The 24922-nt window shown below is 44.6% G+C and overlaps 2 protein-coding genes across 5 annotated transcripts in view; one reads left to right on the plus strand and one right to left on the minus strand.

Annotated features, from left to right (window-relative positions):
* Positions 1-12930, plus strand: part of MKLN1 (muskelin 1) — a 97780-nt gene extending 84850 nt beyond the window's left edge. Inside the window, exons 16-18 of the mRNA XM_064703085.1 lie at positions 1127-1229; positions 9440-9494; positions 11389-12930. Of these exons, the coding sequence (XP_064559155.1) occupies positions 1127-1229; positions 9440-9494; positions 11389-11510 (280 nt within the window). The 3' untranslated portion in view covers positions 11511-12930. The remainder of the gene's footprint in view (positions 1-1126; positions 1230-9439; positions 9495-11388) is intronic.
* An 8340-nt stretch (positions 12931-21270) lies between these two features.
* Positions 21271-24922, minus strand: part of PODXL (podocalyxin like) — a 47854-nt gene continuing 44202 nt past the window's right edge. For 2 of the 4 annotated variants that reach the window (XM_064703089.1, XM_064703087.1), the window contains one exon: positions 21271-24786. In XM_064703089.1, coding sequence (XP_064559159.1) covers positions 24595-24786 — 192 coding nt within the window. In that variant the 3' untranslated portion in view covers positions 21271-24594. Of the gene's footprint in view, positions 24790-24922 lie in introns of all 4 variants that reach the window. The other 2 variants (XM_064703088.1, XM_064703086.1) reach the window with 1 other exon arrangement.

Consider the following 24922-nt stretch of genomic DNA (forward strand, 5'->3'; position numbering starts at 1 on the left):
GTTTCTGTGAGGAAGCCAAATCTGAGCACCCAGGAATGGTGGGATGGATGCCTGGCTGGGGCTGAGTTGCTGTGGAGTCACTGCCTGCCCTTTACCTGCACTGCCCCAAACTCTGGGTACCAGAACAGATGCTGGCCTTGCATCCACAGCAATCCCACAGCATCAGCCTGGGTCCTGTTTATCCTATGAGCTTGTTCAGTACCAGTCAGCCAGGCTGGGAAGGAGCAAGGTGACAGTGGTTCCACTCATTTAAAGCACTTCAGCTCTCTGGACCATGGTGATGTCATCTGAGAAAATCTCTGGCAGTGTCTGAAACCATGTGTAGTGACCAAACTGTCAGATGCAGCAGGTGACAGACAAGGTCTTTGTGCTCCCTGTGCTGCTCAATCACTGACATCTTTAGGCAGTTTCAAAATTCAGGCTGCACATGTCCACTGTGGTATAAATAGCCAGGTAGATGACCCAAATTAAAAAATAACAATATGATAAAATGACAAACAGTGTGATGCTGCACTCAGGGATAGGTGAGAGGAGGAAAAAGATGATTTTAAACCTCATCCTTTCCAGGCTTATGCAACCAGCTCAGTGCTGCAGGGAAGCAGCTCTGCTCACTGAGTGTGCTGAGCCCAGAATCATATCCTGAGGGCTCTGTTCACTTCTTGAGGGAATTCACAGAAGTTGCAGTTCCTGTTCATTAAAAGACAATGAGGAAATAATGGTGGTGGTGCACAGGATTTTTATGGAGCTGTGCTCTTTCCAAAGGTGGGATGTTAATATCCCAGGGGCTGAAGTGCTCAAGGCTTGCCTGTCTGCTCTGTGAGATGCTGCTCACATCTTACTTCGTTTGTGGAAGACAAGCTGTACTTGAGATTTTATATTTATATATTAAGAAGTTTCTGTGCATATACTTTTGAATATTTTTAATAAGAATGTAATACTTTGCCCTTTTAATTCCTTTGCACCCCAAAAAACCCTCTTCCATGTTTCAGTCTGGCTTGAGATTCCATCAAACATGAGGCTTTCTAGCGTGGTTTTCTTTGGAAATACTGTGTTTTTTAGATGGGTTTGAGCCAGTTTAGTCCTGAAGGATGTGGCTGTGCTCAAGTTTTCTGTCTCTTCTCTGCAGGTTTGAGGAGAAGGCTCAGACTGACCCTCTTAGTGCACTGAAGTACCTGCAGAATGATTTATATGTAACCGTGGATCACTCGGACCCCGAGGAGACAAAGGAGGTGAGGATCAATGAACCTTGTCCTACAGAAATTTAGAATGCCTTCTCATTGAAAGTTTTGGGCTTCTTAAACCTGGGTTTTATTCAATTTGTAAAAGCTCAGCAGGTGCCAGACACTTTGCTGTATCATGTATTTCTTTGCACTTAAGTCAGACTGTTTTGGAAACAGTCACGTAACAACTGCAGGTCCAGATAAAATAGCTTTTGTATTCCTAAGAGTGAAGGCTAAGCCTTGTTTTAATTCCAGTGTGCTGGTGTGTATTTTGGGAGCTTTAATTGAAATGTAAACTCTCTGAAATGTCACCAGTCTGTAGTTGGTTGTGCAGTAGAAAGGGAATAGAAACTTACTCATGCTCAGGCTTCTCAATATTCAGCATCTCTGGGAAGGGGAAGCTTTTCCAAAGATTATCAATATTTCTTGAAGTAGTTTATACCTATACACTGCTTGCTACCCTTAAAATCTTATGTCCTTTGCCTTTTGAATATTATCCAGTAGGCATGTTCTTTATTTATTCCAGGAATTTGTTCCCATTTCCTGTTTTGATTCCAGTGCTGCAGTGCGTGTCACTTTACAAAACAGATTAAAGAAATAGTGAGAAGTGTCACATAAGGTGGTTGATTTGACTCTGGCATTAATTTCCACATGGAGTTTGGGGCACCAGCTGAGATGTGCCAACATTCAGCTCCTGATGGGTAGATAAGGAAGAGTCTGGGGTTCTTGCTGTCTTCTTTCCTTAATGACATGGGCAGGGATTCAACAGCTCCATTTATAAAATCACGATGGGAGGAGGGGCAGTTCTATTCCATGCTGAGTCCCTGGATTAAATCTCTTAATCTGGTGGCTTTAACTTGCTACTTTAGCTAAAGATTATACAGACACTGAAAGGTCTTGGGGGAGAATATAAGAATATTCTTGCTTGTGCACAGGATGGAATTGTAGGGTTAGAATTAGGAAAAAAGTTTTATCAGGATCTTGGAAGTGATCTCATTTGTCATAAATTCTAATCAGTGTTTATGAACATGTGATTCAACAAAATATTTAAGTGCTGTGACTCTCTGTTCTCTGTAAATGGTTTCTTGTTCAAATTGTTCCATATCAAGTAGTTTCACATCCTTTCTAGCCATTTCTAGCATAGGAAAGACAGCAGATGATCCTGCATTTCTTAAAGTAGGAAAGGAGATTTTTTTCCCCCCTAATATGTGTCATCTTCCCAGTGTGGTAACACTTCCAGAGTCTCTGAGGTTGGAAAAGACCTTTAAGGTCATCAGGTGCAACCATTGCCTCAGCACTGCCAAGGCCACCCCTAAACCATGTCCCCAGGTGCCACATCTAATGGCTTTTAAATACCTCCAGAGATGGGGATTATACTTCCCCAGGCAGCCTGTGCCAGAGCTGGACAGCCCTTCTATTTTTTCCTGATACCCAATCTTAATTTGAGGCCATTTCCTCTTCTCCTGTGTTTTATTACTTGGGAGTCACCCACCCCCTGTTAGGATTTGTGCCGAGCCAGAAGGTCCCCCCAGAGCCTCCTTTTCTCCAGGCTGAGCCCCTTCCCACCTCCCTCAGCCCCTCCAGGTTCTCCAGATCCTTCCCCAGCTCCATCCCCCTCCCTGGACAAACTCCATCCCCTCAGTGACTTTCTTATTGTGAGGGGCCCAAAACTGAGCCCAGAATTCAAGGTTTCTTCCTGTTTGAGCCTGTACTAACTCATAGAGTACAAGCCCCCATCCTGATGCTCTCTTTTTCCCTCCCACTCCTGTAAAATGTGTCCTGTGTTCTCTGATCTCCTTTTTTCTTCATGTCACACCTGTGTGCTGGTAGTCTGTCTCTCCTCAGCCAGTTATTCCTAAGGATATTTTGCATCTCATGGCTGGCTGGGCCTTTTTATTATTCCCTGAACAGCAAACATCTGTGGTGTGATGAGCAAGCTCTTCTCCTAGTTGCTGCTGCCTCCTGTCGCCCACAGACCGAGGGAGCTGCTGCAGAAGCTGCATTTGGGCACATCTGGCACAGAAAACCCTTTAATATCCTCCTTTTCCTGTTCCCAGCTCAGTGTTCAACTTGTCCACCTTGCAGGAATGCAGAATTTACAAGCCTGCATGGCTCCTCTGAGATTTTGGGGAATGTAGAAGCTGTATCATACCAGTAGAAGTAGAATAAAATGAAAAAAAGAATTACCCCTTTTCAGAGAGCTCACTGGTGTTCTGAACATTAATGATCCAGTGAATGAGCTTACATAGCTCAGTCCAGCTGAGTGAATATATTGTGGATTCTTTCTCTGCAGGCCTAATGTCTGATCCAAACAAAATCCAATAGCTTCTGTCTGTCGTGCTGGGCTGTCGGATCAGCACTCACCATTCAGCAGAATTAAAGCTTCCATCCATCCCAGCCATCTCCAAAACTCATCTCACAATTTCTGGGACGCTTTGTTGTTTGGGTTTTGCTATTTTGTTTTTTGTTTGGATTTTTTTTTTTTAATTATTATTCATTGTGCTGATCATAAAGCCTTAACATCCAAAGCTTTTTTTTTCCACTGGGACAGATCTGCCAGGGCTGTGGCACAGAGCCAGCTGCTGGGCTGGTACTGACTGGGTGCATTTCCAGCTGACGTCAATTTACCTTCCGGTTATCACATCGAGTTGGCTTTTTGCTCTGGCATTGCATCTTCAAATAGCTCCTGTGCTTTCCAAAGGACTGACTGACGCAGGCATTTTGGATTCCATATCGAATTTCAAGCACCAGTTTGATTGTGTCTCTCAGCCCAGACACCTCCATACCCTGCTTTTATTTGATTTGTATCTCGATTAATAGCAAAGGTGATAGATGTCATTGGCTGCAGCCATTGAATGCTGTAAGGCATCTTAGAACTTTAGGGAATCAATTCCTGCCTGTTTTCCCTCTTTCCAGGGCAGCTGTTAAATTTGGGAAGGACCAGGCTGAATAGTTTCATCCCCAACTTCATGCAGTAATTCTGGAGACTGGCCTGTATGGCTTCATGTTTTATGGATGGAGATCTGGGTGGTGTTATATACCATTACAAGCAGAATTTCCCCTTGTGGTGAGGCTTGCTTGCTTTGTAATAGAAGTAATTCCTTCTGACTTAGTTAGGCAAGTCTGTTCAGCTGTTTGCAGTTGCATGCCAAGGAAAACAAACAGACTGTTCTTGAAACTTACTTTGGCCTTAGTAACCGATTTTGTTTAAAGTAGCATGAATGATTGATAGTAGGAACATACCCCAAGATTTTCATTCTGTTGCTGTGAATTTTAGGGACTATTTTCCCCCCTTTTTTATTATTCTGAAATGAAGTAGATGCCTGCAAGTAACAGGTATTGCATGGGTGCTTGGTTTAGTAGCCACAGGCTGTGTGCCAGCAACTTCCCTGCCCACAAATGCAGATCCAGTCTTTAACTGTGATTCTGCTTGGCATCACTTAAACCTCGTCAGTCAGTTCAGAGTTCCCAAATCAGTGGATCTTTTTAGTGGCTGTGGGTCAATAGCCCTGACACTATAGGAAAAGGAGGGTAAATTTCTAGAAAATGGGGAATTTTGCCTTTGATTTAAAAGATTAAAAGTTGTATAAATGGGTCATTTGCTGGTGTAGAATTTTCTGCTGGGCATAGCTGTTCTTCTCTGTCACACACAGATGTGAATTTGGTGGAAGATTACAACAGCAGGCTTTTAAAGATAAGAGGATGGTCAAAATAAATATCAAATTGAATTCCAAATTTTGTGCTTAGAGAAAAACAGGTGCTGTTAAATCACAGAAACATCAGTAGTTCATGTATAAAAGCTAAAGATGCTCCTTGAACACTGCAGTAATCATACCCAGAACTTTGCTGCTGTTAAATGGGCTGCAGTAGAAATCAAGATGACACAAAAAATGTCCAGTGCTTTCCAAGTATGAGAGAGCAGCATGATTTTGTACATGGAGATTCAACAACTGATGAAGCTCAATCCCATGATTGTTGTAAAACAGATACAAAGCACAAGGAAATCTCACAGTGTGTTTTTCTTGGAGCGTGGTAGGAGAAAGAGCAAGGACCTGGAGGCCAATCTGAGGCCTGACTTGCTTGTAGACTGAGGCTGGAGGCCCCTGTTCAAGGCTGCTTCATACTTTCCATTCTTAAGACCTTGTCTTTAATAAATTTGACAGATAAAGCCAGCAGGGCCCAAAAGTATTGTTTGAATCTGCATTAGACTGGTATTTCTGGGAAAATTGAAGCCCAAATGGGAAAAATAGTTCTAGGAACAAGCTAAGAAAAGCCTGTTTCTCCTCTCTGTGTCCTGCTGTGATTCTTTGTAAAGCCTCAGAGCCTGAGTGCTGCAGGAGCAGAGGCTTTGGAGCCAAGGAGCCTTTACAAAAACAGCGTTCAGCCTTCCCAATTTCAGCAACAGCTCCATCCTCAAAGGGTTTGAGCTTCCCTTTGCCTCTTTGATGCTGTGCTGGGCCTCACCAGCCCCTGAGAACTGGTCAAAGCTGAGGAACTGGTTTATGCTGTGATCTGTGCACTCACACACAGGCATTACAGAGGAGGAGGGAGAATTGTGTCTGATTCACACAACTGGCCAGGTATCCCAAACGAGAGTTACTCATTCCCCCTTAATCATTTTGTTTGTGCAAAGGCAGAGGTGTGCAGCAAATATATAAAAACAGACATAGTATATGTTCTTCTGTTAGTTAACCAGATCTGTTTATCTCCAAGGAACCCCTGCCTCTGTTCAGGAGGTTGGTTGGACACCAAGAGAGAGAGAAGTTAATTGTGTAACAAAGGGAAATGCTGTCTTTGGAGTGGAGTCTTAATTTGGAATGGATGAAGCCAGTGAGCCAGAGGGATTGTCAGAAGAAAATGGGTGGTGGTGTGATTAAAGCAGTTGGATGCTTCTGCTGGATAATTGAATTCTGCTCTTGTCTCCATAACAGAGTTGCTGTGTGATATTAAGCAAATTGTTTTTCCTAGATGGTCATTAATTGGATGTTTCATTCTAGTGCCTGATGGGAGAGATGTGAGGTGTGATTTGCTTGAGGGCCATGCTTTTCTGCGAATTCAGAAGCTGTTGCATAACAGTACATATTTTGAAAAATCAGATACTGTTAGTTTCAAATAGACCCAAAATTAATCAGTTTGAAGTGCCATCTGTTAGAATAACAATTAATATGATAAGAAAGTCAATGAAGAAATTAATTCCTTCTTTAGAGCAGAGCTTGTACTTTGTGAAGAGAATAGTACATTGGATATCTGCTGGGAATGGTGTGTAGGAGACCTGGTATGGAGTGAGCAGTAACTGTCCTGCACTTTGGGAAGAACATAGGGATCCTGTGGGAGAGCATTGTAGGGTTTGGGATTGTAATACAAATGCAGAGTGTACCAGCTTGGGTTCAGCACTGTCCTTAACCGATGTTCTTAACTCACACGCTTGACTTTTCTATCAGAAAGTGCTTTTCAAGTGTGAGCTGATACACAAATTAAATTTCAAACCAAACAAACAACAGCCCTCAAGGTTAACTCAAGTGTGGCACCATCAGTGGAGAAGGGAACAAGATCCTCGTTCCCCACAAAGCTGCAAAGAAACTCATAGCCATGAAAATCCATCATGCCTGGTGCAGATGAGGCTGGAAACTTGGCACAGGCCATTTTCAGCGGGGTTTTGGTCTCAGCTCAGCGAGTTCTTGGCTGAACCCTGCTCATGTGGCCTCTTGGTCGGGCACCTGAGCCCCAGTGTGGCTTTGTGCTCCCAGCAGGGCATTGCTGCAGGAGCATGGGCACCCCTGGGAGCGCGTGGCACCCGCTTTATCCCAGCTTGGTGTGCCACCAGGCAGCTGGCAGCGGGCCCTGAGCCATCCTGTGGGAGGCAGGGATAGCCAGAGCCTGGCATTTGCTCTCAGAAGCTGCAGGGATTTAGCCACGGGTTTATTGGAACTTCTGGAGCTATTTCTGCTGGGCAGCTGTTTGAGTTCGGTGCTGCTGGGAAGCCGAGCTCTCTCACAGATGAGGCTCACAGTGGAATCCACGTGGGGCATTGCAGTGATTCAGTGTGACCAGGCCTTGCACTCAGGAGGGCACTTTGCAGCCCCTTCCCCCTCATCTCCAGTTTCTCAATCCTGTGTCTGTCTCACCATGCCCTCCCCAAAGGATGCAGACTTACCCCAGTCCTTATTTTAGCCTGATTTTCCCCTTGATGTCACATTGAAACTGATGTCACTGTAGTGTTTTTGTAGCTTCTTGCACTTGGTTGTAGATCTACTTTCTGTAGCACTTTTTTACTTCTTTTTCTTTTTTTTTTTCTACTTTTTGCATCTGTGATTTCTGGCAGTTTTGTGTTTGGCCATTGTTCTCTACAGCCCTCACTCCTTTGAGCTTTCTTTGTAGAACTTGCTTTTCAAAACACTTAATTTTTTTTTTCTAGTGCTTTCCTCATATGTTGCTAGCTGATACAGGGCATCCCAAAATGGGCTCCTTATTGTAGAGGAGACTTTAAAACCTTGATAACAGCAAGAGTATTTTATTTAAAGATTCTGCTCCTTTTCATGCATTTGTCAGTTTTATAATAAAGTGATACTGATCTGTTGTAGTGCCTAAGTGCATTTTCACAGAGCCTCTGCACCTGTTCTGTATTGCTGATTTTTCTTGTTTATGTTGATTTGCACTTGGCCCTGGTGAAATGCACCTCAATCCATCATTATAATTTGGATTAAGTGGAAAAACAGTTGGAAGGCTGTCTGTTCCATGCTGGCAGTCAGTCTGAGTGTGGTGTAAGGTCTGGTGATCCTGCCCTGTTCTGCCAAGCAGGTTATCACTGAAACCCAGGGTGATGCTGACCCTGGGGCACAGATGAATCACTCCTGATTCAAGGCTCCATTTTGATGTCAAACCATTGATGGCCACCCACTGAAAAGTTATTTGACCTGTTTGCCTTTCCCTGTTGGCTTAATCTAAGTAATGCCTTGACAATGTGCCTTAAATATCATATAAAAGTGTTAGAATTCCTATGAAAGTCAGAATGGACAAGGTCTATTGCCAAGTTCCATCCCTAGGGCCTTCTGCCTCATAGGAGAAATCAGATTGATGTGCTCCAACTTGTTGTTGCCAAATTCACGTTGGCTGCTACTCATCACCTTCTCCACTCCTACATGCCTACAAACTGTCTGTGTTCCCATTTTTTATTGAAATTGAAATTAAACTGATGGATATGTAATGCCTGGCTGTTCTTTCCACTCCTTCTCTGAACATATTTGCTTCTCTTCTGGTTTTTTCCCTCCCCTCTTTTCCTTCAGGCTGTGTGCTGAAAAGACACACAGGCAGGAGACACAAGATTCCAAGGCTTTGAGGAATCAACTCTTTCCTTGCAGGAGCATGACAAAGCACTAAGCTTTTCTGTTCCTTGGGTTCCTGGAAACAGCAGTCAGGGGCAGAGGTAGACACAGTGGTCACCATCTATCAGTGAGACATGAAGGGAGAATAAAACCATGAATGTGTTAAGTAAAATGTTTTTATTCATGGTCTTGATGTTCCCAAACAAAGAATTTTTATTTTTAGTTAAGAAGATATTGCCTTGAATTTGTGATGTGAGATCTCTGGCAGTTCAGAAGGGTTGTTATTAGAATCTTAGAATGGTTTGGGTTGGATGGGATGTTAAGGATCATTGAGTTCCAAGCTCCCTGCCATGGGCAGGGAATGGCACCCATTAGATCAGATTGCTCAGTTCCATCTGGCCTTCAACACTGCCAGGGTTGGGGCATCCACAGCTTCTCTCTGTGGGGCAGAGCTTTCTCTGTGTTCAAGAAGTTCATGCTCACTCCAGCAGTTACCCTGTTTTTGTGCCATCTAATCCCTGGCTGCTAAGCCTGTACCATGTTAATCCCTGGGAATGTTACTGTGTGGAAGGGACTCTACCTTCTGCCAAAGAGGCAAAAAATTATATGTAAAAAAAAATGAGAGTTTTAGAGCTCTCAGTCAAATACCTTTCATTGCATCAACACTGCTCTAATTCTAGGAAAAACCATCTAACTTGTGCCAAGGTGACAAATTGTGGTGCTCATGTGAAAGTGCCTGCTGCTGTTATTCATGTGTATGGCACAGGAGTTAGGAGCATTGTGTGGAGAAAACACAGCAACTCTAAAGCTACTTGTACTTCTGTGAATCCCTTGGGGTTTTTGCCTTTGTGGTTAATAACACTTTTTTCTTTCTTTGTCCCTTTACCTCTTCTGCAGTTTCAGCTTCTTGCCTCAGCATTATTTAAGTCTGGCTCGGATTTCACGACTCTCGGTGAGTATTGTGTGTCAGAGGAATTACATGATGTTCTCTTTGATAATTACTCTTAGTTCCTACTGGTTTTTATATCAAATGTTGTAGTTCCTATGAACATTGCAGGCTCTTTTCAATATGCAAAGTGCCACTACCCAGACATTTGAGAGGTTATTTATAATGACCAGTGTCCAATACCTCAAGCCCACATTTAAAACATCTGTCAACATCAGTGGTTTTAAACCAATGCCTCCCGGGATCATTTTGTGTCTCTTATTACATCTGATCCTTTGCTGTTACCCAAGTAAACAGAAGCTTTGGTCAGAATAAAGCACCTCCTGTCATGTCACTTTGGAATCTCACAGCATGGCTACGGCTCTGTTTGCTGTGATAACTGCAATTCCTGGAGTAGTTTGGTTCGCTCTGTTCTCTGCAGAACGAGTTCTTTGGGCAGGGTGTCAAGAGTGGAGAAAACAGTGGCGTGAAGGGCTGGAAACAGGAGGGCTGAGCCAAAGCCATGATTTGTTTCACTGCTCTGTCCAGTTAACTCTTTGGGAGATCTCAGAGACACATCCTGGGCCAGCTGTAGGAAAGGTACAGGCAGAAATTGCATCCTTGTACTGCTGGGGTGTCCTCAAATCACTGACCTCTCGCTAAGAGAATGAATGACTTCAGCTTTTGATGGAGGTATAATTCCCAATCTGAGAAACTGAGGGAAGGTTAAAGCCCACTGCAGTTCTGCCCTGCTGGATGAGGAAGCTCTGCCGTGTTCCTGTGGTTTGGAAGACATCAAGTTGACTGATAGGATCAACTTCTTTTAAAGAAAGAAAACCCAAATTTCAGAAAAGAGGATTTTTCATAGACTCATGGAATGGTTTGGGCTGGAATGGACCTTCAAAAATCATCTTGTTCCAACCCCCTCTGCCGTGGGCAGGAATGCCTTCCCTTATCCCAGGTTGCTCCGAGCCCCTTCCAACCTGGCTTTGAATACTTCAGGTATGGGACATCCACAGCTTTCCTGGGCAACCTGTGCCAGTGCTTCACCACCCTCAAAACTTTTCCCTAGTTTTAAGCATTTTAAAAGATGAATTAGTTCTTGACTCAGTACAATACTTTATCCAGATTTTGGATTTACAGATAGTAGGTTATGTACATCAAGAGGTGCTTTGAAAATAAAAACCCCAGCCCTCCTTGATTTGATTAACTTGGTTGACTTTGATTAAGTGAAGAGTTAGTTCACTGAATTAAAAAAACATTCCTTTGAGATAGCAGCAATGGAAGTAATCCAAAGTGGAGGGAGAGCATTGTGTGCCTGCCCTGTTGTTCTTGCTGATGGTTTTAGTGTAGGATTTGGATAAACAATGCAAACCAAACCCTGCCGTGTTGGGAGGCAGCACTCTAGTTTGCAGAGCTTCTGTGTGCCAAGATGGAGCCAGGTGCAAGTCCAGTGAGTAAATACCAACTCTGAGTTGGGACTCCTGCTGTCAGCACAGCTTATCTCAAGGAAAACTCCAAGCAATCCAAGGAGCAGTTCTGGTTATGGCAGTGAAGATAATGAAGAAAGCCCGAGGACAGAAGAAATGAGGCACCAAATAAAAATAGCTGCATGGATTTTGTTTTCTGGGACATCAGAGCAGTCCCCTGAGAACTCCTGCTTCCCCCATTTCTTCAGGGCTGTCAGTGAGCTTGACAGGCGTTTGTTTATTACTTTTTATGGCATTTTGATGGCAGTGCTGGCTTGGGGTGACATAATCTCTCTGTATGTGCTCACAGTAGCGGGACAGAGAGCTGGCAGCCTTATTAGTGGAGGCAGAGGGAGCTGTTAACATTTATCCCAAATGGACAATTCCACAGCTGAATGGAGTGTTTGGGATTGGGAGGAGTGACTTACTTTGCCCTTTCCTTCCCCCCCCAGGATTTTCAGATGTTGACCACACGTATGCCCAGAGAACTCAGCTGTTTGACACGTTAGTCAACTTCTTCCCAGACAACATGACCCCTCCTAAAGGCAACCTGGTGGACCTCATCACGCTGTAATGGAGAATCACTGGACACATGGAAGAGGGGAAAAGCATCCATTTTCAGTATTTTAATTTTTTTACTGCATTGATTGACTGCTGGGATGAAGTTAATATAGTAACCCCTAGGTGTTTGAAAGGGGTTTTATACTTGTATGGTGAATCCCTGGAGCTTTTCCCTTGGAGTAGGTTAATAAAATGTAACTGACGTACTTCTGACTAAATATATATATTTTTTCTGACTTTGGATTTTGAGTTAGCAAATGTAAGATGAAAAGGTGGGGGGAAAAAAGAAAAAGAAATAAAACCCAGTCATGCAGTGATCTTTTTGCCTATGGGGGAAAATTTGAGATATGTGAGTTGTCTGGGATTAAAGATGATGGGTTTTATTTTGTGTTTCCTGAGGAAGAGGGGGAAGAGGTTTTTCTTTCCTCATTTGTAACTAGTCATGACGTGTTGCTTTATCCTACAACTCCATCCTCAGCAGCTGAATAACCTGGTGGCAGGACACTGGCAGGTGTTGAGATGATGTAATTTCTGTCCTGAGTCTTGCACTCACGGTGTGTCGCGGGAAGGCGAGCGTGTGTTCCGAACCGTCTGTCTCCCCTTCCAGAGCTGTGTGACAGTCATGTCTAATTGCTTCTGAGACTCCACCTAAACTCACGACCTACATCCCTGTCTCCTGTTCTCTGGGGCCTTCCACTTCAACCTGGCAGGCAAGAGGGAACCTGAGATACAGCTGGAAAACAGGAGTGCGGTCACTGCCCACACGGGCCCCTTTTCAGGGATTGATCTCTTTGCTGCTGTGCTCATCCACTGAGAAACCCTGTGGGTCCTCAGCGAGCCTGGCAGAACTGGGTCTTCCACCACACACATCCCCAACCTCTGCAAACCTGCCCCCAGGTTGGGTGTAGGATTTCTGAAGCAGATTGTCTTCATTTCCATGTGAAGCATTTCTGTGTGCGTTTGTCCGTGTGTACGTGTACAGGGCGTTGCTCCCAACAGCTTGTCTCCTTCCCATGTAAGTGCAACTCCCTTGTCAAAGCATTTTAGACCTAGATCTGAATGTGAGGGAGGCCTTCTTAGCATAAATCTCTGAAAATGAGCTGTTGCATATGTATAGAAAATGTATTCTTCCTTTTGCTGAAAGCCTTCTTTATAAACACTGTAAGGGCTTGGTGCTGCACTGTGAGGTTGAATGAAGGACATGCATACCCAGCGTTAGAAACTCTGCATTCAGTGTCTGTGAGCATTCAGTACACACTGGCAGATGTAAATATTTATATGAAACTGCAAAACTTTCTGTCCAGCAGTGTTCATGCCAGTCAGGTATCGTCGCTGCACCCGCTGTGGCTCCTGTTGAACTTGGTGGAAGTCCTGTGTGTGCAAAGATGATTTGGACTCTTGAAATAAAGAGTTAGTCAAGTGTCTTTTTCAGAGCTCGAGTGTCTGCTTGCTTTGATTGTATTGCCTCTTTATCATGTTCTTTGTGTAACTTTTGTAGTCCTGGTGCATTAGAAATAAATTTCAAAACCTCATACTAGTGTTTAATCACTTAGAAAGGAACAGTATGTCAGAGGCCAGGCTTGTCTTCAGGGAGGACTGTGCAAATGAAGTGTTTTTAACCTGTCACTTGAGACTGTTCAGACACTGTGCACTTCAGTGGATGGCAAATCAGATGTCTGCAGAAGAATTCACTCTGTGTGGGAAATGAAATCTGATGAAATTGTTTCTTTGGAACATGGCAGGTTTTTTTCCTATTGACACAGAAAGTTTTACATCACTGCTGGGCTTTGTGGTGTGCTACCTGTGCTGAGGCTTTGTTAAGTAATGTAGAGCTTATACAGTACAAATGTAGATACTGGGGGAATGTTCCAGCTGAGCTGTTGCTTCCATTGAGATCAAAATGAGCACTTTTAATGCAACCAGCCAAAATTCTGCAACCTTTTAGTACTTAAATTTACTGCTGCTGTGCTCCTTTACCACTTGATCTCATTGCTTGTGTATGCTCAACCTCAGTCAGATGATTAAATACTCTTTGTGACAGTTCTCTAATTAACCAAGCTCTTCATAAACTGTTGTGTGTCCACCTTGGATGGTTGAAAGAACCCAAAAGATACACCTTGAGCAGGGAGGGGAAGTTCAGGAGCAGCCAGAGAGCTGTGAATGGCATTGCTGGTGAGGAGTGCATCGTGTCAGGTCGGATTTGTGTGACAGGAATTCGATCCAAACTCATTGTCCTCTGCACCAGGGTGCGCGCGGAGCCCGGCAGCCTCGGCTCTCTGTTCTGTAGCACGGTGCAAATCAATGATTTGTTTGAGCCAGGGGAACGTGGCTTCTACAGGACTGACAGTCCCAGCTAACGAGAGCACTTCAGGATGATCAAATATTGACCTGCCTTTGTCCCGAGTGGATCAATGCCGCTCGCACCAGCGCAGTTCATGGATTGCAGCTGCTGATTAACCAGCAGAAACCTCGCTCAGCTCTGCAGTATTTGTTGAGCAGCAGAGGCACCGTGTGGCCAGAGAGGTTAATCCAAAGGGAAGGCTTCTTGTGGCTTTGCCAAGGATCTTCCCTTCTTTTTGTCCTTAAAGCTAGGAGTCTAATGATCTCGTTGCATTGATGTGTGCTATGTTACCTGCTTTAAATTCTAACCAAAAATTCTGAGCAGTGAAGTATAAATTTCCTTTTAAAATCAGCCACTTGTTGTCAGGCAGTGACACAAGCAGTCTGAATTTCATTGCATGCTGATCTTTAAAGACTGATGATATTCCAGGAAAGTATCTGATGTGCTCATTACAGAAAGCCCAAAATACAAACAGTAAAGAAACCCACTGGATCAGGAAAGAGCCACCTGAAAACATTTCACAGCCCAGTGCATGCAAGGTTATAAATACCCGAGCTGTGCGTGAGAAGTCTTTGAGCCTCACCATCATTGCTTGCAGGCTGTGTCTGAGGCTGCTCCTTAGCGTAGACAAGACAAACATACTCTATTTGCCTTTACTTTAGGTTATAAGGTGACTTTGTGTATGAACTTGACACCACATAATCTTTGCACTACAGTGAGTAGTTCTATCTGTAAATTCTGTGTTAACTTGTAAATAAGGTATTGCGAAGGAAAGCGTCATTCCTTGTCAGAGAGGGACTCATTCATCATGTTTTGGGTCTTTAAAGCCAAAGTTACAAGGTTCTGGTATGTCTTTTAAAGCTAGAGGAAGTCAGGGTGGGGTACAGACATCCAGACTTCACTCTTGATTTAGCTTTTTAAAAATATCCTTTGAAATCCCTATGTTTGTTTCTTCACTGACTCTGACCCTTACAATAACCTTTAGTGAATCATCTCCTTGGAAAACAAGAAATTATTCTTTATGTTTTTCCTATCAAGTGATGCATTTTCTTAGAGAAATAGAGCCCTTCAGAATTAATTTTTTTGGTCACTTGGATTAGGTAGAATTAAGTGAGTTTGTTAATGTTCCTCTTACACAACCCCTCATAGTAAGCATGAGGTAGAACTTGTTAAGAGTTCTCCCAAAATTACTTCTCCAAGCATGTTCTGCTCTTGCAGTGTGATCCAAAATGTTGTCATGTGGCAGAAGGACTTTGTTACTTGTTGTTAAATGAGATTATAACCATTTTAGCCACCTTTTTGCCTCTTTTCTTTTGAGGATCCCATTAGTTAGTATTGGTCCTGGGAAGGCCTGAAGGGTGATGCAAAACGTTCATTTAAATTAATTGTAGTTGTTATCTTCTGACTCTTTATATTTGTGATGTGTTTATTCTTATAATCTCTTCCTTTTGCCGAGCATAATGAGGAAGGAGAACTTTGTCTTGGGTAAGTTCAGTTTGCCCTTTCCCTGGGTGGCATCTTGCATGGGTAGTTAAGGTAGTTGTACCCAGTTGTGTAAATAAACCTCTGGAATTTGGTTTTTGTTTGCCTGGGCACCTGGCTCTGGGTGTACATGCTGGCTCAGGGATCATGCTGCAGCTTCCTACCAGAACTTCAGTTAGCAAAGTCTTATTTTGGAAGATCCGTCTGGGAACGCCCAGTTGGAAAAGCTTTTCTAAGGCACTGCAACTGAAGTGAAATTAGAGATTTTCCTAAAGAGCATAGAAAAGCTTCCCTTTGTGGAGTAACAAAGTTAAATTAAATTGCTGAAAGTTTTTGGTCATTGATAATAATTACCCAGCCTGAAAATTGAATGATTAATGATTACAGTTTAAAGATTGAGGAGGCAGTAAGCAAATTAACTGGACCCACCTGTTTGCAGGAGGGTGGCAGAGATGTGGGGCTGGTGGGCAGGGATTGCCACAGCTCAAATGTGTGTTTCTTTAATTGGCAGCCACAAGTGTCCAGGGCTCCATGAGCTATTCCTTCTTCCAGAAGAAGCTCCTTCCAAAGCCGAGTAATGACTCTGGAAGAGTGTTTTCCATGGGGCTTTGTGGAACAGCTGTTGGCTGAAGCATTTTCCTGATGTGTGCAGATTTTTTGAAGGGAGTTTTCTCTGTCCCAGAGTTTTGTGCTGACCTGGCTGTGCTGTGCCAACCTGCCCTGGTGAGTGATGGGTTCAGAGCAGAGTCCTGAGGAATGCTGCAAACTTGCTTGCTGCTCTTACTGTGAGGAAGATGAGCATTAATGCTGCTTGTGTCATGCAGGAGGGTGGTGGGTACCTGTAACCTAAATACCATCAGCTCTCTTGCTGCCTCCTGCATTTCAGAATCGAGAAATAAATACTTTTGTAGAGCTCAGAGTGAACTTTAAGTTTGAATAACTTGTGTACAACCTCCATCTCTGTACAGGCAGTAATTTTGCTGATGTAATGCTGTGCCACTTCTGGGGAAAATGGCAAAAATTAGCAGATATGTTTCCATTCGGTCCCTTTGTTTTTAAAAGTGGAAAAATGTCTTGTGAAACTTTGAAGTCCCCATGTATGCTTTGAATTTTAGCTTATTAGTTGGCTCAGAGTTAAGGAATGTTTGGCTATTGTCAAGTGAAGTCCTGACAGTAAAAGCAGTTTATGTATGTCTCTGGAAGTGCTTGTGTTGTTTTATAGCTGTACTTATTACAGAAACAGAGGTGGACCCAGTTGAAAAATTAAAATTATTGGTGTTTTAATTTAGAGGAAAGATTATAGAAACTCTGAGCTTGGCCTATTTTAATAAGTACCTGTGTTAATTTGGAGATGGGTCTTATTTTGTGAGAGGAGAGTTTGAGAACAGCTATATGACTTGTTCTTGCTATAGATTGCTAGTAGTATATAAGCTGTAAATACTGTTGAAATGTAAATGTGCTGTCAGAAGCTTGTTAGTGTATCTAAATGCCTGTGGGAATGGGAGACCCAATCATATCCTGTCATGGAAAAGGTTATTTTGGAGATTATTCAAGTTGTGGTAATGGTTTATAGGCAAAATCCCTTTTTTACTGAAAGCTTCTAGTATAATGAAAAGTTGGAGTGGAGAAAGTAGGTTAAATGTAGTGGAACCAGGATAAGAGTCCATGGCTCAGTGCTTGGATAAATTGACTCCAGATGCTTTTGTCCATAGTCAATGGCTCCAAACGTGGTTTTGGAGTGGAAGCCAGTTAATGACCTGGTTGTTGCTGCTGGAGAGTCCTACAGGAGAGCCTCGTGGGGATGCCAGGGCAGAGTCACAGAGCTGCCTGGAGTTTGGGATTATCCACGTGTGCTTTGGTTGTGTCCTAAACCTCCGAGGAGGGGGCAGTGGCTGCGTGGGTTGTGTGCAATTCCAGCTGCGTGGGTTGTGTGCAATTCCAGCTGTTTGGGGTTTGTGTAATTCCAGCTGCAGAGCTGAGGTGTGGAGCTCTGCAGGGCATCACCTTCCCCAAGCACAGATCCTGAGGATAACACATTGCTGCTGTCTGCTTTGCTTTCATGGGCTTGGTTTGATTGGGGTGAACTCCAGATATTGCTGTGACCCAAATTCAGTGCTCTGTTTCCAATGGAGCTGCTATCAGTGCTTCACCTTGGTACCCTGAAATCTCAAATTATGCTTGGTGCAGACACAGCTCCATGTTGTCTTGGCTTCCAGCTGTTTGCTGTAAGTCAGCACAGCTTTTACTGATGACCTGCAGAGTGTGAGTGTTGTCAGAACTCACTCAACTGTTCAGCTCCAGCATGGAATTGCAATTCATTCCTGGAAACAGGGATGTGAGTGAACAGCTCAAAACTGGCTCTGTCAGGTTAGATGTTTGGGTTTGCTACTAATTTTGAAAGGAAGGTCTTATCATTAGCAGGTGTGATGGTTAAAGCATGACCCCTTGGTTATTCCCGCATTTATTCTGAATTTTCTTTCTCTGTGTGCCTGTTCACTCCTATTAAAATGCTTCAGACTTCCCTGAGTTTAATGGGTACCTATGGAGGAATTAAAGGTTAGAGCTGCACAGTGGGTATTGAGGCATCAGTGTCTCCACATCATACTCGTTTGTTTCCTTTGCAAAACTCCTCCTGCTGCCTCTGAAACAGTCAGGAAGGATCCTTGTGATTTACATTGTTCTTTCCAGGGCTGTTTCTCATCCTGGGTAAGGACAGAGAAGCCTGGGAGATGATTTCCACATTTTATTTACTTGTGCCCTTCCATGGCCTCACATTCAGTGCTGTGATGCTCCTTCCCTCCCATCTCAGGGTTTATTTTGTAAAGAAGAAAAAGGTGATGATACCAACCCTGAAGTTGTCCTAGGTTCCTGCAACCTGCTCTAATCATCCCAAAACTTCCATGGCTATTGGGGTGTTTGGTTTATTTCTGCAGGGTAGAAGGAGTGAGAAGAGAAATAATCTTGGGGTTAATACAGGGGTGCTGCTGTGAGTAGGAGTGTAAGGTGAGGTCTGTCTTTGTGGAAGGGCTTTGAAGGACTCTCCTAGCAGTAGCTTTGCTATTTAGAGCTGATTTTACAATGTGAGCTGGATTCTTTGGCTCTTTTTCAGAGAGAGGTGATGCAATATCAGGATCTTCTAATCTTGGAGCTTCACCTCAAGCTTCAGCCCCTTTCCACCCCAGCCACCAGAGAGAGTAATACAAATTCTGTTCTCTCCACAGCAATTGTGAGGAAGCCAGTTGGGCTTAACCCTGCTCAAATAGACCTGAGGTGGTGCAGCCCCACTGACTTTTGGATCAGGTCTGGCTGCCCTAAGGGATTGTTAAAACCTAAAAATGTTTTGAGCTTTCTGATGAAATCTGCCAGTTCGATTAAAGGAAATTAGGTGCTTTTTAATTAATATGATGGTGGGGAGGCTAGACCATAACAGTGGCTCTAGTGGTTGCAGTCATCTCCACATCCCAAATAGTAATGGATAGGTTTTACTCCCCAATGATAGGAAAATATACTTTAAATATCCTGACTTAGTAACCAAGGGATTCAATCAATTACTCAGTGTTTCACTAAGTATAGAAGTGCTGCTGTGTGTGAACAGGGTCTGTTCATTAAAAAAGCCACTTTGAGGCTGAAGAGTGATTTTTTTTTTTTTGAGGTTTTGACAAAAACTCATCTCTTAAAAGGGGAAAATGGAGGAGAACCACTGTGCTGCTGACTTGTTTTTCCCTCCTGTCAGCTGTGGTCATCAGGAATGCAAACTAGCAGTGCAGGGTGAATATTGCCTTCATCTCTCCCTCCTCATTCCTGTCCCTCCCGTTGATGTTTTGATGTGCAAAACACTCTTCACTTCAGAAGCTGCTGTGCAGGGTAGTGGAAAAGAAAACAAACCCCTCGTTATTAGTAGCTGTTGCCATTTGCTAAAGCTGTATTTTCTGCTGCCTTCCAGCACTCCCTCCTCCACAGCAGGAAATGAGGGGGTGCTGGGGAGACCATAAGCCAGAGAAAAGAGCTTAATTATGCAAACAAACGTGTTCATGGGAGTCTTGCGAGTTGGAGGCCCCGAACCACGCAGACCACTTTGCTGAGGGACAGGAATTGAAAGTCTGTGGGCTCATTCCCAGTTAATTGGAGGTGACATTCCCATCCTTGTGGGCTGGTGGTGTTGTACATGTTGTGCATTCAGATGCTGAGATGCAGCGTGTCTCATTTTGGGAGTGTTGAGCCTTGTTAAATGTTTGCCCTTTGAAATTGCTGCAGTTGGAGCTGGTGGCATGGACAGGACCTGGGTAGCTTGGGGTCAGACACCAGTGAGCTGGCTGGGCACCATCACCTGATTGGGATGGGTTTTGAGCTGTTTGTTGAGCTTTTGCCTCTGCTCTGATGGTGTCACTGTAGTGTGTGATGGTTTGTGTGTCTGGACCTTCAGTGTTCATTATTTTGTCCTCTGCACCCCAGTGTGGTCCCCAAAAGCTGGTTGTCCCTCCCTAGTGCTGGAAGTGGAGTGTCCACACCCTGTGCACAATTTGGCCTCTCTGTTCTGTTCTGGCACCCAGCTTGGAGCGTTTGCACCTCCCCAGCAATCCTGCAGGCTCTGGTGTCCGTCTGGATTCCCTTTGGTGTCTGTCCTGCCGTTGTTGTCTGGGACACCTGAGCACAGGAGAGCTGAGCTGAGAGGTGTGGACAGCCCTGGGCTGGAAAGAAGCATCCATGGGGTGATGAAAGCTGTGAACTGCTCATGTGTTTTAATAGGCAGGGCAAATATTGACTGCTCCTGTGCTGAGCTCATGGTGGGTACAGGCACCTTCCCTGGACTCTGGTGATTCCCCTTCCCACCCTTTTCTTTATGGATGATCTTTGTTCAGCCTGGAGTGTTAATTTTCTTCCTTGGCATAAATCATCTTTGATGATTTCTGGGTTGGTGTGTGAGCCCCATGCTGTACATAAATGAATGAGTGACACGAGGAATATTTACAAATGTAGTTATGTTGTATGTAATGTACATAAGGAGAGAATGTATTTTGTTCATTTTTTTTCTTAATAAAAATGTATATGCTAGCAAGGGTGTTGATTTAAGATCTGTTTGTTCTCACATTGCTTCAGAGAGTGGAAAAATGCCTGTGAAGGTCTTTTAGTGGTAGAGAAATTGTGAAACTAGTGGCACATTACATCTGGCCCTGTTGTCTGACCTCACTGATGAGCTCAGTCAGTACCCCATAAATCCAGCATGTTCCACACATTCACAGAACTTTTTCTGGGGAGAAGCACAGAGTTAGAACATAGGCTGCAGCAAAGCACTGATTTTTATTATCTGACTGCAACAAATTGCTTTTTTTTTTTTTCCTTTACATAAGCAGAAACTTAACCTGGAGCAAAATGTTTTATTTTGGGTGCTTGAAGGCCAATGGAGTTGCTGAACTGCCCACGCTGCTGCTGCCCCTCTGCTGCCCTTGGGTGATGCCTCTCCTGCTTTATGTGTGAGGTTTGATTCCCTCCTACACAGCCTGACCTGAGGAGGGGCTGCACACCAGAGTGAGTTAGGATGAAATGCAGGAGTAAATAAGGCTGAAATGCAGAAATAAAAAAGGCTGAAATGGAGAAATGGGGGTGAAATGCAGAAATAAGGATGAGTTGCCTTTCCCTCTGACAGCCTGAAGGCACCAAGAGCTCAAACAAGTGCTCAGGCCGTGGTGGGGGTGCCCTCACCATCACCCCAGCTTCCCACCCCTTTGAGTCCTCTGATTTTTAAATTTAATAGGTTTTCCACCACTATAATACTTCCTTCTGCACAGGAAAAATACAGGCTTTTCCATGGCTGGCTACCTTGAAGGTCTGGCTTGGTTTTGTTCCAGCTGTTCCAGTGTTTTCCCATGGAGCCTCTCCAGAGCAGGAAGCTGTGGCCCTGGAACTTGTCCTCTGACCTGGCCACCCCTCCTCACTCATCCAGAGACACGAATCTTTTACATAAGAATGTTTATTGACAGAAATACATGATGCTCTCAAAATATATTTGTAGGAAAATGCAAGAATAATCTCTTACAATCCAGTTCCTCAGTAAATTCCAGTGTAAATCAGACTCCTGTCCCCATGAGAGGTGCTGCTACACACAGTATGTAAGAGCTCTACTATATGTGCAAGGTTCAACAGGTAAAAACCACCTGGGGAATTAGGTTTTCCTTCACCAGTCCCTCATGGATTATGACTTCTGTGTGTCTTCTGTAGGCAGCAGTCACAGTATCAACCTCATCAGCTGGGTCCCGGCACTGTGAGCGGGAGATAAAATGCTCCTAAAGTATTTACACGTTTCCTCTTGAATCTGAAAATAGAAAAGTCTCTTGCAAGGACATCTGAGCTGCTTGTAAAGCTCTCGCCCAAAGGTAAGAGCAGGAATCTCTTTGTACGATGTGTGAGATGTTAAAGCTGGTTTGGGGCAGAGAAGAGGAGCACAGGGAAGGGAGGAGGGGCAGGGAGGAAGGAAATGCCCTGGTAAATCTTATTTTTTTATTTATTATTTTTGGTCTAACAATTATGGCTACACTCTACGAAGGAAAGGGTTAAGGCCAAAGATGCTCATTGCTGCATTTCCTACCTGATTTTTTTTTTTCCAAAAAAAGAATGTTCTCAACTTTAAAAAAAAAAAACAAATGTACTGTTTTCTTTTCCTGTGGAAATAGTTCTTTTAAATAGGGGAAGGAAAATCTACTATAAAATATTAGTGGTTTAAAAATATGGTGTCTGGAAAAATAAATAAATGTACAATTCCTATTCAAATATAAATCACTATAAGCACTTGCTGAGCAGTTAACATCCTCACTGGTCTCTGCTCGGAAAGATTTAAGGTTACTTGATCTCAAGCCTCTGTAGGATTCTCTTGGAAAGTCTTTGGACCTGACTCATTAAAGCACTTTGGCATCTCTTTGCTGGGAAGGGGGAATCTTTAGGCACATGCCAAAGCCTGGAGATGCCATCCAGGGCTTTCCTCGTGGCAATTCCAGCCCTGGTGGCCACTGCATTGCTGCTGCCCTGTGTTTGTTTTCTGGGAAGGACAGAAATGTGAGGAATGGACCTGCTGCTTGTCTGTCAGGGCAGCTGGGAGGCCACAATGCTCACAGGAGCAGCTGTGAATGCCAAGGTCCATTCTCTGAGACTCATAGCCATGTTAAAGAGCCAGAACTTGATGCTGCCAGAACAGGGACAAAGCTGTGGCACAAAGTTACCTGGGCAAGAGGTGTTTTTCTGCTTCATGTCAAATTTTGATCTCCTACCAGGCTGGCCTTTAGCTTTTTCTTGCCTTTTTTTTTTTGCTTTTTTCAGATTTTAATTTTTTTTTAAATTTATTTTATTTGTTATTTCCCCTCCCCTCCAAAATTACTTCCCCATAGTGCAGTGCACAGGTAAGTGAAGTGTGCGGAATACATTGCTAATGAATAGCAGGAATATTTACATACAAAAATAGAAAGGTTTGAACACTTCAGACTCTGCCCTTCAGTGCAGGACAGAAGGGGGAAGAGCCACTTGTATCTTCTGCCAGTTCCTGTCCTGGGGCTGAGCAAAACACCCCAATCCCCTCCTTCCTGAGTACTCCCAACTCCACCAGGGCTTCTCCCAGCTTCCCATTGCTTGGCTCTGCTTTTCCCCTCATTCAGGGCAGCCATGGGAGCAGATCCCCGGTCGGGTTGACTCGGTGGCAGAGCCCAGAGGAATGTCCCCATTGTGCCTTGGTTTATGGCAAGCAGAGGAGCAGGGCTGTGTTTGGGCTGTGTTTCACTCTGATCTGCAGCTCCTCTGGCTTGCAGAGGGTTTGGGACAAGCTCCATCCTCACTCTGGGAGAGGGACTCAGCCCAGTCACCTTCTGGTCCTGGAGGATGATCCTGCCTCTGCCAGCCCTGAGCTGCTTCACCAGAGCAAAGGCATGAAACTCTCCCCGACCTTTTAGAGCTGTGGTGAGGAGTCAAAATCCAGAAGTGGCCTCAGTCCAGCCATGTTTTTCTTCTCCTCCCCTTGAAAGGCTTCAGCAAAGGGAGACCTGGGCGACAGACCAAGGGCTGCAGGACAAAGCCCAGCCCCAGCTTTGCTGCTGAGCTGGGAGTTGCTTTGCAGGTCTCTGTTATTTTAGTGGCTTGTGAAGAAGAGCTTGAGGCTGAGCTTTTAAACCTTGAGGGTGTGCAACACCAAGGCCACCTGAATGCCACTGAGCTCCCTGGCTCACATTCTGCTGCTCTTCTGCCTCTTCTACTTGCTGCTGGTGCAGGAAAATGTGCCCTCAAAAATCACAAACCATCATGGTGCCTGTGTCCCACAGTCTCGTGGAGGATGGGTGAGGGCTGTGAGATGCTGCTGTGTAATTCCTGGAAGGCAAGGGATCCTTCCAGAGGGAAATGCAGCACCAGAGCTGGGCTCCTGCACCACAAAACCCCCAACATCACCTGGGCTAGAGACCAGACATCACTCTTGCTCTCCACACCCTTCCTAAAGAGGGACAACCTCAAGGAATTCCTCCTTTTCCTCTCCCTCCATCTCATCCTTTCAAACAAGAAGCTGCTGCACCTCTCTCACCAGGTGGGTGCAGGATCTGTTCCTCAGCCCTTGGCACGGGAGCTGAGCATCACTTGGCACTGCCACATCCCTGCCATCCCACTGGCTCTGGATGCACCCATTTGCCCATGGCACAACGAGGGGCTCTTGTGCGTTTCAGCTCTGGGAAGAGGCTGGAAACTGGATTAAAAAGGAACAGGCTGTTCCAGCTTTTTTCATTCACTACCTGGGTGTCAGGGAGGGCAGGGTGATGACTAAACAGCGTGGGCCAGAGGATTTGTCGAGCTGTAATTGCCAGGTGCTGCTTTGCTGTCAGATGCACTCCATCTCCTGTCCTATCTATTTCTCTTGATTTTTGAGTCGTTCAGTAGCTGGAGGAGATGGCATGGTCAGATGTGGGATGGGAGGGGACATGCTTGGAGGAGACACCAGCAGCTCTTCAGGAGCAGAGCCACCCTGTTTGCCCATGGCTGGTGTGGGAGGTGGGTGGGGGTTGGAGGATGCTTGGCCAGATGTGGCCACCAAAGTGGCTTGTGTTGTTGTGCCCCAGAGGTGTCTTCTCACGTCCTTTTCTCTTCCATCCTGCACCCCTTGTGGTGCCACAAGGGGCCACAATTAGTTCATCAAGGGATTTTCTGCCTTTGTGGGGGGGGGAATTTTGCCTTATTTTGTGTGCGTGTGTGTAGGGTTTATGGGGTTTTTTTGGGGGTGGTGGTTGTTTTTCTCTTGATCAAGTTCTGCATCCTATAAATGCGTGTCCTCCTCTTCCTCCAGGTCCTCCTTCATGAGGGTGTCCAGAGGAACGATCCAGCTGTCCCCCAGCTCTCCGTTGAGGTTCACCTTCTTCTCCTGCATTTCAGAGGAGGTCTCCATCACCTCCAGCGTGGGGTTGTCATGGTAGCCATTCTCCATGGTCTGCATCTCCTCGGTCAGGCGCTGCTATGAGGAAAGAAAGCCATAAACCCCACTGAACAGCACCTGGGCCATGCTGCAAGTGTCACCTCAGGGCTGTGACAGCTGCCCCATATAGAGTTATGTAGCTACATATAGAGACTTTCATGGTGAGGTTGAG

The sequence above is a fragment of the Zonotrichia leucophrys genome, chromosome 1A (assembly GCF_028769735.1).
Source record: "Zonotrichia leucophrys gambelii isolate GWCS_2022_RI chromosome 1A, RI_Zleu_2.0, whole genome shotgun sequence".
NCBI classification, from domain to species: domain Eukaryota; kingdom Metazoa; phylum Chordata; class Aves; order Passeriformes; family Passerellidae; genus Zonotrichia; species Zonotrichia leucophrys.